We start from the raw sequence: 18,990 nt of genomic DNA, 5'->3' as shown, positions 1-18,990 counted from the left end.
TTGTGTAGTATATGCAAAAAACTGGAATTGAATATGTATAGGCATACATCTTTAAACATCTGTGTACACATGCTTGGGGTACTGATTGGCCCAAGTTTCCCAGATGCATGTAAATGTATGTTTAAAGCAATGTGTACAGGCATATTTTATTTCCAACTTTACATCTTTGTAGTGGAAAACACCAGGGACTAGGTGTTTCCATCAGCAACTGTGATCTGTGTTCACGTTTGTCCATCTTAAGTCAACTAATGGATTGGTTACACTACGGAATTTCTCCAGTTATTTGCCTACTTGGATGTCTGACTGCATGGAGAAGAGTTAGCGTAATCAATGTCTTTTTCTTGGCAGCTTGAGACCCAAGAGTCCACTGGAGAGAGACTGCAGTCACAAGGGAGAGATTGTAGTTTGCAAGCAGTAGAGTCCTCGATTAGGATGGCTATATAGTGAGCCAGTGAAGGGCAGCTGGAGAGAGGAGGAGTGGTATTAACCCCCTGCCCAGTGACTTTGTGTGGGGGAATATACGAAGATTGCAATGCAATTTCCTTCTTCATTCAACCGGGGCATGTGCATGATGGAAAAGGTGTGGATAACCTAACCAAGGGGTGCATTTTCAGAAATGTAGCAAGCAACCACACCCACCCTTGTGAATGGCAGGAAATAGAACCAATGAAGATGAGCACGAACGATTCCATATTGAGAAAAACTACATTTATGTGCTTCAAAGGGGTTCGTGTGTTTCCATCGTAAGTCAGGGAATCATCTGAATTCAAGAACTGAAGGCCTGTAGACAGCTCTGAAGTAAACAATGTGTCCTGATAGACTTCAGAGCAAAACTATGCTCTAGACAGAGCCTGAAGGCTTGAATGTAAATTGGTTTGAGTTGGCTTTATTTAATAAATAATAGTAATTTCAAAATCTACCCCTCTCTCAGTGAGGGAGAGTTGATGCTCTGACCTGGAACTTAGCATTCCATTGATGCTCTATAGTTATAGCCAAACCTATTCATTCATTTTGACTTGCTGTGTTTCTCCGAAAATAAGCCATAGTGATAGGCAGTTTAACCTTGTAGGTTAAACTGTATCATACTTAATTAAAAAAAAAGACATCCCCTGAAAATAAGCCACCGTGGTTTTTTTTGAGGAAAAATAAATATAAGACAGTGTCTTATTTTTGGAGAAACACGGTATATGCTGCTTTGTGTCTAAAGGCTTCAAAACTGCTTACAACAGATTATACTGCAATACATTAGTTTCATTAAATTGTTCACATGTTAACTAACATACAAATTGATTGCAGTGCAATGGGGATGCATCACTTACTAACCTCAATGTTCACAGTAGGTCTGGAAGATGAGGTGTGTTTGGACTACCTGAAACGCAGCTGCACATCTTCTTGTAGATGTTGGAAGGTGCAGCCATATTCAGCCTGTTCTGCATCAGTTTCACTGGCTACCAGTTGTTTGTTTCTGGACTCAACTCAAGGGGCTGGTTTTAGGCATTAAAACATTGCATAGCTTGTTGGCCCTTAATTCCCACCTCCACCCCTGTTAATAAGAGTGCTCTGGGTAACTGCAGCAAGCTATCATTCATATTTCCCCACAATGCGCATTGGCCTTGCACCAATAAAGCATCTCTCTGGAGAGACACTGCACTCAGGCCAATTGTGGAGTTCAGTTGTTCACTTCAGCAGCTACAGCAGCAGCCTTATACTCCACTCAGCATCACTAGGACCCATTTCTGCCATGTGCCCTGTTGCTACTCGGCTCTGTGCACCCTGCTACTATTCTTGCTGCCTGCAGTGGGCCACCCATAAGCCTTTCGCTGGTTGAAATCTAGTCAACTACAGTGGTACCTCGATGTACGAACGACTCAACAACCGAATTTTTCGACTTACGAATGGGGCAAATGGCCGCACGCTTACGAATTTCTCGACATCTGAATGGAAACCGCAGCGGTTTTAGATAGGGTTTTTTTGACTTACGAATTTTTAGATCGGCTTGCTTCGACTTACAAATTTTTCCGTTTCCAATGCATTCCTATGGGAAATCGTGTTTCCAATGGCGCTTTTCCACTTACGAATTTTTCGACCTACGAAGGTGCCTTCAGAACGGATTAAATTCATAAGTCGAGGCACCACTGTAGTTTTCTAGTCTATTCTATCCTTGTGGCACCTTAGGATAATAGTTGCAAGGAGTTGAGCTTCCTTAGCTATGGCTCCAAAACTATGAGACCCTCACCCTTAAGAGGATAGAAAAACTAGGCTGTAAAACCTACCCCACCCGGCTTTGGTTAAACTGGTCTTTTTATTTGTAAATATTTGGCTTCTAGAGGATCATAATCTAAGTGCAACTCCTATATGTATTGACCAAAACATTTATTTGCATTGCTCTCGCTTGCATTCTTTTGCACCTCAAGAATAAAGGTAAAGGGTAAAGGGACCCCTGACCATTAGGTCCAGTCGTGACCGACTCTGGGGTTGTGCGCTCATCTCGCATTATTGGCCGAGGGAGCCGGCGTATAGCTTCCAGGTCATGTGGCCAGCATGACAAAGCCGCTTCTGGCAAACCAGAGTAGCACATGGAAACGCCGTTTACCTTCCCGCTGTAGCGGTTCCTATTTATCTACTTGCATTTTGACGTGCTTTCGAACTGCTAGGTTGGCAGGAGCTGGGACCAAGCAACGGGAGCTCACCCCGTCACAGGGATTTGAACCGCCGACCTTCTGATCAGCAAGCCCCAGGCTCAGCGGTTTAACCACAGCGCCACCTGGGTCCCTGGGTCCCTGACCTCAAGAATAGTCAGATGCTAACTTAAAAAGTTCATCATAGACCCAAAAGGAGAATTAAGGTTATGTGGTGAAAAATGCCCCAAGAGTTGCAGTATATAATCATTTAAAATAAGTAATCGTAAATGAAAAATACATCCACAGTAACAAAAGTGAATTTCCTGCTAATATACCTTGTCTTACATTCCAGGACTACATAAAGCAAATCTATTTATTTTTAAAATAGTTTTTCATTATGTTTCACTCATAATGCCCATGTTAGTTTACTTAAAACGGCAATATATCCCAAAATTTAACACAGCGAATCTCTTAATTTAGGCATTTGAGAACTCTCTTGGTATTTAGTATAGATCAGTATCACTGTTGCAGTAATGTAAAATGACATTGCTTCATTTTCTTGGTATATTGTCCCTTTTAATATTGTTAACAAGTCTATTTTAGGGTCTAAGTAATTTTTTCTCCCAACTTTGAATGGCTTTTAATATTTGCTTCCCAAATCTTCTAGCATAGGCACTGGACCACCAACAGTGGACAAAAGAGATTTAAGTCTCTAGTGTGAAAATGCCCCCAAAGGTATAAAGCAAAGTTTGGGCCACCAGTGAGCAGAAGTTAGTCACCACTCAATCTCATTCTTCCCCTTTCAGTGGGACTTACACATGGCTTACTTGGGTGATTTTGTGCCCTTTGTCTTTATTGCATAAACATCTGTTGGTGTAGGAGTAGGCAGTGTTTTCCTGCTGACATTTAGCTGAAAAATTCTATGAAAATTAAATAATACAACAGTTCTAACACTTCCAGAATGTTCAGAGTAAACATACCATCTGAAAATGTGCACAAAGAGCAAGAGTTCTGTCAGAAAGTTACAGCATTTTGCTGAGTACTTATTTATTTGAATAATTTATACTTCCCATTTTGTTGGGGGGAAAATACTAAGTTTGTGTGCAGCCATTTAAAATACAGTTAAAATCAATACATTGCAAAGATAAAATAAATGATACTGCATGATACCTAAGTGTCCACAAATAGTTCAAAGACAAATCAGAACTCATGGCATCCAGAGGCCTGAGAGTAGCCTACAGTACATAAATTTTCAGCAGACCCTCTCAGGACTTCTGACAATTCAGAGGGGAAGCAGTTCCATTTGGGAGTGGGGAGAAGCACAACAGGAAAGCCTGTCCTTTTGGTCACTGCCTGATGGACTTCTGCAAAGTATGACCAGATCTGAGGGATCAATCAAATTTATAGAGGAGCAGGCATGACCTCAGGCAGACTGTCATCAATAAAACCTTAAACAAAGCCTGTATGCTTTCTAAGGATTCACTTTACATTTAGGGATGCCTGAGAAATTAAATCTGGATTCCAAATAAAACTCATTGGATCTGCACCTCCTGGACTGGTATAAACTGCATATCAGAAGTGTGGATTCCAAAGGAGAGTTACAGACTGATATGTATTTTAGTCCAGGAATGGTTCATGGGGCAGCCATTCCCAGCCATGCCCCTCTTACAGTGTTCCTGACAGGGGTGGCAGCAGCATCAGGCCCTCATTGCAACAGGGCAGTTCTGTTTTTCTAGAAAAAGAGATGCTAGAACTCACCATGAATTGTTGCCTCTTATATTGGCAATGGTGCCCACCCGAGAGGTTCTGGAACTGAGTTCCTGCAGGTTCCAGCTGAAAAAGCCCTGTCCCCCATTCATCTGCATGCCCCCCCCTGAAGGCCTGGGGTACCCCATTGTTTTGAAGCAGATGTTTGGAGGGAGGGAGGGGTTATGGGGCTTCAGGGTGAAGGAGAAACAGGTGAAGCCCAGTTGCACAAATGCCCCCCCTGCTCATGCTACTTTGAATCTCACCCATTGCAATTATCAACAAATAATTATGATCTCATCATTTAAAAAAAAAATCCTCAGCATGCTTTCAGCTTAAAAAAACCCCCCCAAACCAAACCCTGCAGATTTTTAATCCTAATAACAACAGCTGGCTTGAAAGGTTTAATGTGGAAAAGTTGGTCAGGTTTATTCAAATTGGACATTAGAGTTCTTAATTATAGAAATAATGAGAACTTTTTTCTTGGGGAAAATCTATCAGAAGTTGGCAAAATGTGACTGATTGTTCATTTGAAATTATTTTTAAATTAGTTTTGTTGGTACAATTTTAATGGTGGTAGAACTAAATGAAATTAAAGTATAAGTCATATATAAGTAATATTTAGTATGGTAATTGTTGGTGATGTCACATAATAATGATCCTTTTCATATATCATATAGTGTTTTACTGAAAATATTTAGAAATAATTCGGAAATAATTTAAAAGGTCCACTTAACCCCAATATAGTAGATTTGGAATATTTAAAATATACTGTTGCAATTAGCAAATTGTTTACTAATGGCAAGAAAAGATGTATTGAGCAGCCCTTTTAACAGAGGGATACAAATGAGTCCAGACTGTGGCATGGCTGGGAGAGAAAAAGAAAACACCAGCCACTCTTGGACAGATTTATTGAAAAATTGCCTTTTTGTAATCCACTGGAATGTCAAGACAACCTTAGACAACCTTACATATTTTTTTCTACTGTGATCAGTAGGAATGGTTGTCTCATGTAATTAGAAACACAGGATGCTGCCTTATACAGAGTCAAATCACTGGTCTATCTAGCTCAGTATTTGTTGGCACAGACTGGCAGCAATTCCTGAAGATTTCAGACAGGAGTCATTCCCACTCTTACCTGGAGACACTGAGGATCAAACCTAAGATCATTTCTATGTGATTTTCATTTATTCTTCTATGAGACAGTGGGGGAAATGTTTCATGAACATGACTTTGAATTCTTTATGCAGTGCAGTCTTATACATGCCTACCCAAAAAAGGTAATTCTCAGTACTGTACATTACTTTCTGAGATATTTTGGCTTAGCCCTAGAAGTTAGAAAGGGAACAGGAGAAGGGGAGCAAAGAGGTGGAAGGTGGTGGAGGATCAGAGTGGGATAGGTGGGTGCCATGGTGCATTTTGTCCCTAAGAGCAGTTAAGCCAAGAGGCAGGCTTCAGGTACGCCTACAAGGAGGAGTGCCTTGGTCACAGACTAGTACCAAGTTGGGCAAACCTCTTTGGCAGCTCACTGCTTAAGGCAGCCTCCTTTTGTCTATGGAGCATGCAGTGAAAGGGAAGCTTGGTCTGGGTATAGCCGGGGAGTTGCCAGGTTTTATTCAAATTACATCTTAGACATCTTGGGGCAGGATGGTGAAAATGAGGAGGGATCCAAGGAAAAACGAATTGACTAGAAGAACAGCTAATCAGTTAGCTGATTTTTTTTTTAAGTAGCTAATTTATGAGGAAGGAACATTTCTATATTGCTTCCTGCAATTACAAATGACATCTTAGTTCTTGAACCATCTGGGGTGTGAAAGCAAATGCATCTGCGTAGCCCAAATTGATCTGAAAAAGATGGAAAGGAAACTTCTTGCTGTGGAAAAATAATCTTCCCCACGCTCTTCCCCATCTTGCCTCTCCATTTCATAATGTCATTTACAGGTCTGTCCACACGTGTACATGCCCTATACTTGGTTGTGTGTATAAATTGTTTGTGCATTCTTTGATGTTTTATTTATTGCTTATAATTACTACCTTTGTTATGTTGTAGTTATGTATTTTTTTTTCATGTTGCAAACCATCCTGAGCATGGTTTGAATTACGAAAAGGTGGTATACAAACAAATGTATGTATGCATAGTTCCACAAAATTTCATTCAGCACTGATGGGATCACTGCACTGGGCTTTGGGTTTCTTGTCGTTCTTGAGCTGCTGAGAATTCTACCTGCAACTACGTCAAATGAAGTAGTTCTTTGAGCAAATCAAGGGGGAAAGATGCATGGTTGGGCTATATGTGTAAACCAGGTCTTAACACTCTTCCCGGCCTCTTTGCCCCCTCCTTCTACTTCCCTCCAACCCCTTTTCTGGGATCTTGACTTACTTTGGCAGTTAGCTGCGTATGTAACAGGGTTGCCATGGAAACAGTATCCAGCACACTGCGCTCTGTCTCTCTGTTCTCTCTTGTCTTTCCTATCCCACCCTCTTCTTCTGTTTCTGAAGCCTGTTGCCATGGAAAAACTTATAATCAACTAAAATTCTCAGATCCCCTTCCTTTTGTTTCATACATTAAGATGCTTTATCTTGAGGAAGGCTTAGGGACGAGGCTTCAGTTTCCTCTTTAAAACTCACAATACCTTCCTGATGGTATGCAGGTGTATGGTGTCTTGTGTCCTCTGTGATCACAGCAGCATAGTCCTGTCAACCTGCCTCAGTATCTTGTATGATACTGCACAGGATTTTTTTTCTTTGGGGGGGGGGGTTGCTTCTTGGACTGCCTGGCACTGCTAACTGATGCTACAAAAACCCTTGGCCAAGCAAAAAAGAAAAAGAAAAAGAGTAGTACTCATAGATTAGTAGTCTCTCTGTTGATGAACCCATATTACTTTCCCAGTAATTCACAGGAATGAACACAAAGCTCTCTCTAAGGTAAATTTGAGTCATTCATTGAAGCCCAGTGTCAGCTATATGTTGTCCTGCCTCATGTTCCCATGCATGCTGCATTCCCTGTTTCCCCACTCCTATTTTTGGGGCTGTAAGGAAACAGTGTCATGAATAGCAAACATTAAGGGTATTTGTGAGAGGTGAAATTAATTTGTTGGAGTTGGTGTGGGTAAGGAAAGGTGCTATTATTGCACAGGCCAGAAAGATGAAAGTAGGATGGCAGTGGTTATGCCAATGATGAAAAGCAACAAGCAGTTCAGGTGTTGGTATTGAAGGGGCGTCACTGACAACAATGGCAGTTTAAATAAAATGACACTGAAAATAGTTGTGGCTAATCGGGGACATGACTGTGATGAAGAAGAGGAACACAACTAATGGAAAATCTGCGATGTTTGTGCCTGTGATTCAGGATGCTACTGTTGGCTCTGGAGTTGTATTTGATTTCAGTGCTTTTATTGAGACATATCCTAAAGCTGTACTTTAGCTACATAAGAGAACTGATTTTATCTTCTTCTTCTTTTGTCTTTCCCTCATGCCTCTCTCACAGTTTCACTCTGTCTCTCTCTAACACACAGTTTTATTAATATTGCGGTCTTATCATTTAATTAGTCTTGGGAACTGTTCAAAAGTGGTATAGAAATCTAACAAACAAATGAATACATAGCATTAAATTAGCTGCTTCTGATAAGTAGTCTCAGTCTATTGGTTCCCTGAGGAACCATGCCCTCTTGGAAGGTGAACTGTGAACAAAATGTCTCAGGAAAATGAACTTCAAGGAAGTTTGAAAATGTGGTTTGGTTAGGAAAGGGTAAATAGATTAAATCCAAAGTAATTTCAGAAGCTTTAAAGAACATGTTTCTATGGAAACATCAACCCACAAAGAGGAGAGAGAGAGAGAGAGAGAGAGAGAGAGAGAAAGTGAAGAGAATAGGGGAAATTGGGGGTTTTATTTATTATTATTTTTTGGAAAGGAGGAACCGCCATGCTCAAACCCCCACATAATATTGACCCAAAAAATTAATAACTGTTCATTTTAATTGACTTCCCATTAAAAATATGATATTGCGGGCTGAAACAGCTTTGAACCATGGAATATATATTTCAATGTATATTATTGGTGCCACAGTACATTAATGTTTTCGAACCTGAAGCTCCATAAACAATATTTTTATTCCATTGCTGGAATTTGATCCAGTGTTCCTACATGAGGCATGCTAGAATTTGTGTCACTCAGATGGTGATGGCTTAGGGCAGCATAGCATTTTTCCATTAAATTTTGAGGTCTTTTAGAGTGCTTCCTGTAACATAGTGTCAGCACATTCCTCTGCTTTTCATTTGGGACAGTAAGGTTGCTTCAGACATTATATTGTTGTAAAATTTTTGGGTGTGTGTGTGTGTGTGTGTGTGTGTGTCAATCTACATGATGCCCAAGTCCCTTCTAATCTCCAATCCACTAAGGGTTAAATCTAATGGAGAATTCCATTGTTGAGTTAGCTAGGTCATGGTCGCCACCTACACAAGTACTACATCAGTGCAGTATGGTCATTACGGGGGTGGCTTTGTGCCAGAGGACACATGGGTGGGCCCACTCCATGGCTGGTAGTGAGAGAGACAGAGTTGTATATGAGAGAGCTGGCCTAGAAGTAGGCAGAAGCCAGAGAGAGAGAACCATTCTAGATTTCTGCTTGAATTCATGGCTGTAACTATGGGAGAAGCAATACCTTCTGGGGTGTTAATGCTGTGAGCCCCTCCATGCTGAACACCCTTCTTACTTTCTGCTGTCCTTGGGATACTTTCCAATTTGTGCCTTCCAGGTGTCAGAACCTGACCCCCCTCTGTCCTTTCTGCATTATCTCTACTTCTTGAGCAATAGAAATACATCTGCAGAGAAGGGAAGCTTTATTCTGTCTATGACTATTGCCAAGGTTTAGCTCTCTTAAAGTACTGTCTCTAGTCCACTTGTAATCTCCCTTAGTAAATAAATCTGAACGCAGTCCATAAAAGAAAAGAAAGTTGTTTAAATGTTAATCTTGTGATGTACATGATTCTAACCCCACCTGTTCCTGTTCCTATAGGGAAAGGAGCACAAGAAAAATTCTCACCCCCACATTCAACCATCACTTCTTAGGCATTTTGCATGGAATTGTTTTGCCACAAATTGTACCTGACACTTCCCAGATGTTTTCCCCAAACAACCAGATGCACCTACATCCCTCAGCTGACGTGGCACAGGATGCTGGTGGAGCGTGGGTTGGGGTGCGGGATGAGTGATACAAGGTTTGGCAGTTCACCTGTGATACGCACCAGAAAGCACTAGGAGTCCAATCTGGAACTGAACTAAATTCATTTGGGTCTCTTAGATTGCTCTTCATCTCTCATGAGAACAGGCTGTTCTGAGAATTTTTAAGGTCTAAAGTTGGGTCTGAAGTAAGCCTGCATGTCAGCTCATTGTGAGGATTCTAAGGTAAAGGTAGATGAGATGGAAGGGAAAACATGTAGCATGTATTTAATTTAATTTATGCACCACCAAATCAACTATGTCCTGTGGGCGTTACACAATTTACATAACTGTTTGCAGAACAAAGGTGTGGCCAAGATGCTGAGCCAGGAACTCAAAAAGTTTCTTTTGCTATCTCTTTTCCTGCTGTCATTTCTAATTAGGAGGCCCTTGTCATCTGATGAAGGATGACCATATGGAATACGAATAGGAAATCCTAAATTGATTGACATACATCTTTAAAAGGCGTGCCAATCAACGTAGGATTTCTTCTCTCCGTCCCTTTTAGAATGTCGTCTAAAAGATCTAAAAATCCCATGGATGTTAGTGCTCTGTCTTTAAGATTCAGCTGTTCTCAACTGTTACTTTTTGTCAGCTCATCAGCACTCTTTCTTTCCATTCTCAAAATGCCTTTGTTTCCTAAGAATTATGTTCTGCATATATTGCCAAGAATAAAATTGATTTTCTGGGTGTTTTTACTTTTCTTTTCCATTTTCCTCTTGCTTCTTTTGTTTATATGTCAGATTCTGTCACATTGAAAATAGAAAGGGCCCCCTGCAACTAATATTGGAGCAGTGTTTTTGTTTTGTATTTTTTTTCAACTGCTTGTTTTTGGAAAATTGTGAACATTAGAATAAGCCTGCAGTTTTCAGACTGGATGTTCATGACTCTGTAATGTAACAACTACTGACACTGTATTTGTCTGTGGGTTGTGTGTATGTGTGTGTGTGTGTTTAAGTGTATTTGAGAGACCTCTACTGGCTGAATTGGGGTATTTTTCAATTTGCCTATAGGCTACTATGGCTCAGGGTTATCTCAGATTTCAAACCTACTTCAGATCTGTATTAAGGTAATGTTAAGCAAATATGGCTTGCTTCAAACATTAAATTAATAACAAAATTAATATGAAAATTAATTTAATCTGTCATAGTTGGTCTTGTATACACCCTGATCCCAATTAGACCTTTGCAGATTTAAAAGAGCAGGCCTGACCACTGCAATGTAGGGCTGCCTTCTTCTGTTAGACTACTGTAACATCTGTCTACTCAGACTAGTAAAGTCCCAGACAGCGGACTTTTCCAGCCCTGCAGCCTGAAGTGTTTATTACAATAAGAAATGTCAGCAGTAGTGTAGTGCCTAATTCAGAAGTATAGGGTCCCTTCATGATAACCATAGTCACACCCTTGCACAGCCAGATTATACAACCTTCTAATATTATACAATAATAATAATTGGGGGCATTATAATGATCAGTGCAGATAGCCACATGCTGCCTTTCAGCTAGATCTAGTTACACATACATGGGCAAATGATTTGGGGTGCTCCAATATCTTCTTTCAGAATAACTCAAGTTGTCTTTTCTTTGAAGTTCCATTGTTCGTAACAGAAAATGCACACCATTATCTTGAAATTGAAGCAACTTGTGTTTTCATTGTTCCTAAATGCTGAACTTTGGAACATACTGTACAGAACAACACTCCCTCACTGTTCTTCTTTTATGCAGGTAAAACAGTAAGGAAAAGCATACAATCGTTGTTTTCCAAATTAGTAAAAAACCTCACCTGGCTATTTGATGTTATATGTCCTACTTTTATAAAACAATGTTAGACATACTGGGCTGCCAAGGCTGAAATTCTCTACCCACTTACCTGTAAGTAAGTCCCATAAACCTAAAAGAGACACTTGTTCTGTAAATGGTTAATGAGTGCTTAGACATCAGCTCCTGCACAGTCGGAGACTCGCCTAAGCCTCTTTGCAAAGGTCCATCTCAAATGCCTGCTGAGGCAGCCAAGGTGGAGTCACCTGCTGTTGCAAAAAAAAAAAAAAAAGGGAATCCGTTTGCGCCAGCAAATCAGCAAGATCCTGGCTGCTTAGGAACAGGGTCAGGGTAGAGAGTTGTGGCAATGGAGGTGTAGCTCCATGAATGGTACATATCCTAGCCATAGCTGTCAAGTTCTCCCCCTTTTTTAAGGGAAATTCCCTTATGCTGAATAGGCTTCCTCGCAAGAAAAGGGAAAACTTGACAGCTATGATCCTAGCAAAAGAGTGACTGTTTAAAAGTCGGGCAGGTGAGACGAGCAGAGGTGCATCCAGAGAGGAAGAAAACCAGGGTGAAGCAGTTTTCCCTCTCTATGCCTGAGGCCTAGGCAGAAGCCCAGTGGAAGGGCTGGAATACCAGCTACTGGGTCTGCCACATGACAAGTGAATAATTTAGAAAGCAGAAGAATACCTGATTCAAGTTCACGGAAAAGATTGAGAGGCAACATGTGGTAGCAGAGGACTGTTAGTGCAATATGTGCAATAGAGAATCCAGTAGTCCAGAAAAAAAGAATATTTTTTCATTATTATTTATTTACTGTATTTATAGTGTGCCTTTCAGCCTGAAGTCTCCCATATGCATAGGGATACATGCAATTCACCACATTCACTGCATTATTATGGATTCTGATTTTTTCCAAGTTGTGTCATATGCTGAAACTGTTTTTTTTAAATTAACTTGGGAGGGAAGGTATATCTCAGAAGTTATAATTCCAAACTTTTAAATGCTTTTATGGAGTCTTCCAGTGGTCTGCTTTTGAGTCATTACCTTTATCAAAAAAATATGCAACTATTTGAATTTTTGGGATTGAGGAAAGTCTGAAACCAAACATATACTGGGTGGTTTTTGTTCCTTAATGTCTTTGATGCAGGTCTTGATAAAACATCTCAGTCTAGATTATCATGGATCATTGGTACTAAATCCTTCCAGAAGGAGTCTCTAAGAGCAGACAGCATGTGACCCTTTAGTGTTTTTTGAATACAGTTTAAAAACTGGGTTTACTGCACACAGCAGAAATAGAAAGATTTTAAAGCCTCATATATTTGCTGCATATGCTACCAACATAACCATTAAAAAGTTAGGAAGTCATTAGAGTCCTCATCCAACCCTTGCAACCTACATCTTGTGACTTCATCATCCTAACATTACTTCACCCACATTCACCACCCACTGCACACATGCCTTCTGTCTCCACATGCCTTCTGCTTGACTTCAGGAACTGGGCTTCTTTCCCAGTTCCTTTGTTTTCCCATGTCTCTCTCCCTACATTTGAAGTGCGGGGGACAGCAGTTCAGTGACTTTTTTTTGGTACATCAGTGCTTTTGTCCATAAATCATCAGTTCTGCAGATATTGCTTTCATCATACCAAATACCCCTCAGGTACTGATGATGTCTTGCAGCAGATATTAACCTCTACTGTGGCTATCGTTTGCCTCTGCTCCAAGTTTCTTCACCACTTTCTATTGCCCATCTATGTGTCATACACATTTCCTCTCTTTCGTCACTCTCATCCAGAAATGCTATGCACATCTTTCCTTTTAAACCTTTATTGAACTGCTTGTGATAAATCATCCACTGCTCACCAGGCACCCTATTGCATATTCCATGAGCATCTTTTCTTCTTATACCTCCTGCAGTTGCAGGTTATCTCCCCTCCTCAGTGTCTCTGTGTCGAGACAAGCCACTGAGCCAGTAAGTCAGGCTTGCAACGATGGAGAATGGAAGCCTGTTACAGAGCTAAGCAAGTTATCAGTTACCCTAACTGAGGGAGAATCAAGTTTTACGAGTTGATTTTTTTTTAACTTTAAAGTCAGACTTCCATTTGTCATATTATCAGAAGATGTAAAGTGTGCATGTATGTGTGTAGCCTGGAATTTTCTGTATGGTGACTGTATTGAGGAAAACAAGGTAACACTTTAATGAGGAAACGTGTTTAAATATTTGATGTGTATGAATTTTCCCAAAGAATTAGAGAATTCATTTGCTCACTGAAGCGTTTGCATGCCCAATTGGGAGACGAAATCTTACCAGTGAAGTGTGAAACTGCTTTGAGTGCAAAGCTTAGCATGCTCCTTTCACTGGGGTAGCACAAACAATCCTTTCCCCCACCATTTTTAGTTTTGGTTCTGAATGAAGAATTGCCAAGCAAATAAGAGCCAATTGGTAATATATTTTGCTGACCATTGGCTTTAAGGAAATAAATGACTGGCTGATAATTCTAAGAGATCCCTTGTAGAATTCTATAGACGTGCATGGTATCTCAAAGCTGTGATGCTTAAAATCCCAGGATCTGATCATTGTTTGGACGCTGAGAGAACTGTGAAATACTGCTGTGAAATACTGAGGGATGTTCAATATTGAACATTATTTTCATTTAAATGCTGTTTCCTTAAATGCTAAAACACAACCACAAAAGTTTGGTGCTGGCATTTCACAGCTTCCCAATATCACAGCCTGAGGACATTTGGCAAATGGCCCTTAGTGTTCTATCTGCAGATCTCAATTCTTTCACTACCTGGATAGGCAAACTGCCCATGAGGGCTGATTTTAGCAAAGAATCAAGAAGAAGAATTAAACAGATGAAGCAGCGTTGGAAAAAGCTTGAAGCCACTTAAGATCTTATATGAACAATTTTGCTTCTTTAAAGTAAGGTGATGTCTTGCAGCAAAGAACTGTATATGGCACCCTCCTCCACAGTTTATTGTTAGCAATTTAATGAAGAACTACTAAGTTGCACTTCTCAAACCAGCACATGAACTGAAACACAGCTATACTTCAAAATCCATACTTTTCCAAATTTTGCAGTGCAGCTTTCGAACCGCACAATGTGTACAAAAATGCTCATTTTGGGGGGAAAGCGTGCACATTACTGAAAATGGTCAAAGCTGCATACAAAAAATGTGTATATGAGGGGAAATATGCACTAAACAGCTGGTGAATTTCCATAATGAATTTTTTAAAAATGCAAATTGCTTATAGAAATGTACAGTAGAGAGCTGAATTTAAGATTGGAAAAATGACAAATCGAGAGAAACCCAACATGACAGATTTGTCCATCCTTAATCTCACAGCATCAGCTCACGCATGTAAGGGAAAAGTGACCATAAGCAAGACTCTGAGATCATGTGAGCACAGCATCCAGCAGCCCAGACTCCAAGTAACTGATGGCATTTTTGGACATATTTTGCAAAATATGCCTATGATTTTAGACTATGGTATTTGTCCATGGTTCTTCTTTTCTGTATCTGGCAGTGGGAAAATTCTTGCCACACGAATAGAGCAGGCTTATCAGCTGTCACACACGTGCCTCATGTGTATCTGCCTATTTAACAACCTTAATTACAGTTATTGGTGATACACCCAGGTTTCAGTGATACAAACCAGGTCAACCCTTTCATCCATGATTAAATCATAGAGCATTGATGTTTTATTTAACAGTGTTGTCAGATTAGGGGAGTTATAGGCTCCATCACCCAAATTCTGCAAGCTGAGAGGCAGCCAAGGAGAGGCAATAGTCTTCTACTAACAAATGGTCTTTCTATTGGTTTGTGCTGGCTGCCACCAACAGCATATCTCCCCTTGCCCATAACTACCGGGATGGTGATTCCCCTCCCTCCTTCCATTTCCCAAACATTACATATATGTAAATAAAATTAAAATATAAACATATAAATGGTCATTGGCTATAAAGATAATCACTTAATTCCCATTTCCCAACAAGGATACTGGTAAGACTAAAGCACAAAGGGCCAGGGCACAAAAATTTTATGTGCAAAATCTCAATGCTTTTCAGAGAACTGAAATAGCCACATTTCCCAAGCTGCATAAACAGAATACTTTAATTCTTTAAAAAAGTATTCTTTTTAAAATCTTGCAGTAACATAGAAATATATTAAAGTGCTTTTATTAAAGTGCTGGCAGTACTTTGCAAAATAGTGCAATGACTGACAAATAAAGTACATGATAATTAATAGATGCTAACACCTTAAATGCATGCAGTTCTTAGCAGCTTCAGCGTATATTATGAAGTACATAACAATTTGTAGATCATATATTTTGAAGTGCATACCAATGCATGGAAGCTAACAGTTAAAGCTCACAATTCACTGCAGTTTGATCATATACTTTAAGATACTCTAAAATCACCTCTCATCAGTCCTTGCAGGGAGCCACTCTTTTTTGTCAACAGTAATTGGCTTCAGCCACCTCCTTCGGTCTGGCCTCTCACCCCAGGCTCCCATTAAAGTACCAGTAATCAAATAACCAAGAAACCTAGACTGTGTTGTTGTTGTTGGCAACCGTCTGTCTTAAGAGGTAATGGAGTGTGTCTCCGGGGGTTAAGTCAAACCACTGTGGTAGCAGCTACTAAGTCACCTCCCTGAAGCGCGAGCCTGGATAGTATGTCTGTATGGCCTGAGCTGCCCAGATGACAAGACCCTCTTCCTGGCATTGCTGATGTGGTCCAAAGGAAAGCAGAGCACTATGTTTGGCACCAGCTTGGCTGCAGGAGTTGCCAGAAGGAGGCGTACAAGGCATCATCCTTCCATCTTAGGGACTCCACTCAGGATTTGCGTAGGGTGTTCTTAGCATTTTCTTCTCCTGAAAATATCCCACAAGGCAGGGCATGTTTAGGATCAGAGTTTTCCTTCTGCTAAATGGGCTACCTTCCCAGGTTGATGAGCCCCACCTGCCCTTTACTTCCCTCTACAGCATGTGCAGAAGCTGTCTTCACCGTTGGTCTCACTATTGGTCCCATCTGCTCAATCTGCTGGAGCCTGTCTTTGCATACAGTAGTAGTCCCTAATTCACCAAGGGTTTGAGACCCATCGGCTACCCTCACCTGGTTTAGCCAGCCAGTTGAAATTGTTTCTTGGGTTGTGGCCACTGTCGCATGTTGACAGCTTCTAGGAGCCACAGGTGAGAGCTGAGTGCAGGGTGGGGACCAAAGATGGACAAGTTACTTCAGAAGGAGCATGATAATGTTCTCCACTGGAGTAGTACCCCTAACACCCCATATATTTAATGTACATTTAATACAACTCTATTTGTTGTGTTAGTTATAGAACCCACCTTGGGTAAGATCCAGGGAAGGAGCTGTGCTCCATGTGTGAAAGGCAGATTGGTTTCACATCCACACACCCTAAGCCTGTCGTCATACCATGCATTTGAATCATATTTAAAGCACATCATTTCCCCTAAAGGACCCTGGGAACTGTAGATTACTGCACACAGCTGTAATTTCCAGGATTCTCTGAAAGAAATCACATGCCTGAAATGTATGGTATGTACTTGACCTTAGAGTATGTATGTGAAACCAACCTACCTTTTGCACAGAGCAGCTCCACTCAACACAGCTCCTTCCCTGGAGCTCACCCAGAGAGGGGTCTATTACTAATATAACAAAGAGAATCCTTCCTGTTCCTCACTCCTCCCACAGAAGATGACTGACTTTGGTGTAACCCCATGTGTTGAGCAGCCCACTGCCCATAGCAGCACTTCCTTTTATCCCGAGGTCATGCCCAGATCTGATTCAGGGGTTGAGGAATTCAAGGGTCAGCCTCACCTCCTTTTGCTAGCATTCTGGAGCTGCTAAAAAAATTCTCAATGCACTTAAAGCAGCACAATTCCTCGACAGGGCAGATGCTGCAGGGGGAGGGGAAAAACAAAACAAAACAATCTGGTACCCCTGTTCCGTCGTTGTCAGCTCTACTTCTTCTTAATCTTATTGACTCAGATGATGCTGAGGGGCATTTTATGTTTATACACACACCACACCCTGTAAGCTATTGAAAGCATTATGAGCCAACATCAGTAAGATTTGTTTTGGCAGAAGCTGCATTTTTCACATATGTCTCTACTTTTTCATAAATAATGCTTTATATTTTGCATCTCGTAGTTGGAAATCGATTCATGAAATAAAAAAATATCAACATATATCCATAAGCTCCTCACAGACCAATTCTATGCAAATTTAGTCAGAAATTACTGTCATTGAAGTTAGTGGAATTTACTTCTAAGTAAGCATCTTTTGAGGGACACGGGTGGCGCTGTGGGTCAAACCATAGAGCAGGCACCCCCAAACTGCGGCCCTCCAGATGTTTTGGCCTACAACTCCCATGATCCCTAGCTAACAGGACCAGTGGTTGGGGAAGATGGGAATTGTAGTCCAAAACATCTGGAGGGCCGAAGTTTGGGGATGCCTTACATAGAGCCTAGGGCTTGCCGATCAGAAGGTCGGTGGTTTGAATCCCCACAACGGGGTGAGCTCCCGTTGCTCGGTCCCAGCTCCTGCCCACCTAGCAGTTCGAAAGCACGTCAAAGCGCAAGTAGATAAATAGGTACCGCTCCGGCGGGAAGGTAAACAGCGTTTCCATGCGTTGCTCTGGTTTCGTCAGAAGTGGCTTTGTCATGCTGACCACACGACCCAGAAGCTGTACGCCAGCTCCCTCGGCCAATAACATGAGATGAGCACCACAATCCCAGAGTCGGTCATGACTGGAGCTAATGGTCAGGGGTCCCTTTACCTTTACCTCTAAGCATCTTTAGGATCAGGCTGTCAATCATTCTGAAGATTCGTTGTTCACTGAGGCATTTTACTTTCCTTCATCCTTTCCATTTTGGTTTGCTGTTTCTAACTTCTTCTTTTTAAATCTACATGGGCTTGGATCCAGATTCAGAGTTGTCCTGTGGACAAATAGCCTTCTTTTGTGGATGGAAGGAATTGAGACTCCTGCTGGAGGTGGTTTTTTTTTTTTGTCAATTTCCCTCTGCTGCCCCCAGAACCACTTCCCATGCTATCCCAAAGGTCCCCCGCCTTTTTAGAGGGCACTCAGGGCTTCAAGGGGTCATTAAAAACCTGCAGAAATTGCCTCCCACCGTTTCTCCAGTGGGAGCATCCCATGAGCAGAGTTCCACTCATGGGACTTCTGGATCCAAACCACAATGATGACAATAGTATAGAGATCAGTGACTTAAGGTTATAACAAATCTTCATTTTACAACACATTAAATGTTTGTATTTCTATGGATTCTTTTTGTGTCTCTACTCTTCTTTCTGTTTTGTTCTCAGCTGCTTCAGGCCAGCTATTAGGCATGGGGGTTTTTACACTTCAAATTGTACATCCTGCTGAGAAAGAGATTCCTGGTATTCTTGCCATGCACCCTAATTTTGTTACCTCCTGCTTGTTGTTCTGATATTAGCTAATTTTTCACTTAGCACAGTGGCACTAGCACTGCTGAACATATGTAGAGTATGGTGCTTCTGAGTTCACCGATAGTAACCTGTTTTCAGTACTGGACTTTGAATCATGTTAAGTGACAGCAGAGACATGAGTGCCCAGAGTTTCTTCAGAGTGCATTTCTGTTAA

The 18,990-nt window shown here is 41.1% G+C and overlaps 1 protein-coding gene across 1 annotated transcript in view; it reads left to right on the top strand.

Moving 5' to 3' along the window:
- Positions 1 to 7,650: 7,650 nt before the first annotated feature.
- Positions 7,651 to 18,990, top strand: part of LOC118091045 (glutamate receptor ionotropic, NMDA 2B) — a 99,954-nt gene continuing 88,614 nt past the window's right edge. Inside the window, exon 1 of the mRNA XM_060279433.1 lies at positions 7,651 to 7,782. Coding sequence (XP_060135416.1) covers positions 7,651 to 7,782 — 132 coding nt within the window. The remainder of the gene's footprint in view (positions 7,783 to 18,990) is intronic.

Source organism: Zootoca vivipara, chromosome 10, assembly GCF_963506605.1.
Source record: "Zootoca vivipara chromosome 10, rZooViv1.1, whole genome shotgun sequence".
In the NCBI taxonomy this organism is placed as follows: domain Eukaryota; kingdom Metazoa; phylum Chordata; class Lepidosauria; order Squamata; family Lacertidae; genus Zootoca; species Zootoca vivipara.
The sequence above is the reverse complement of the archived record's forward strand: the minus strand, read 5'-3'. Positions and strand labels throughout refer to the sequence as shown.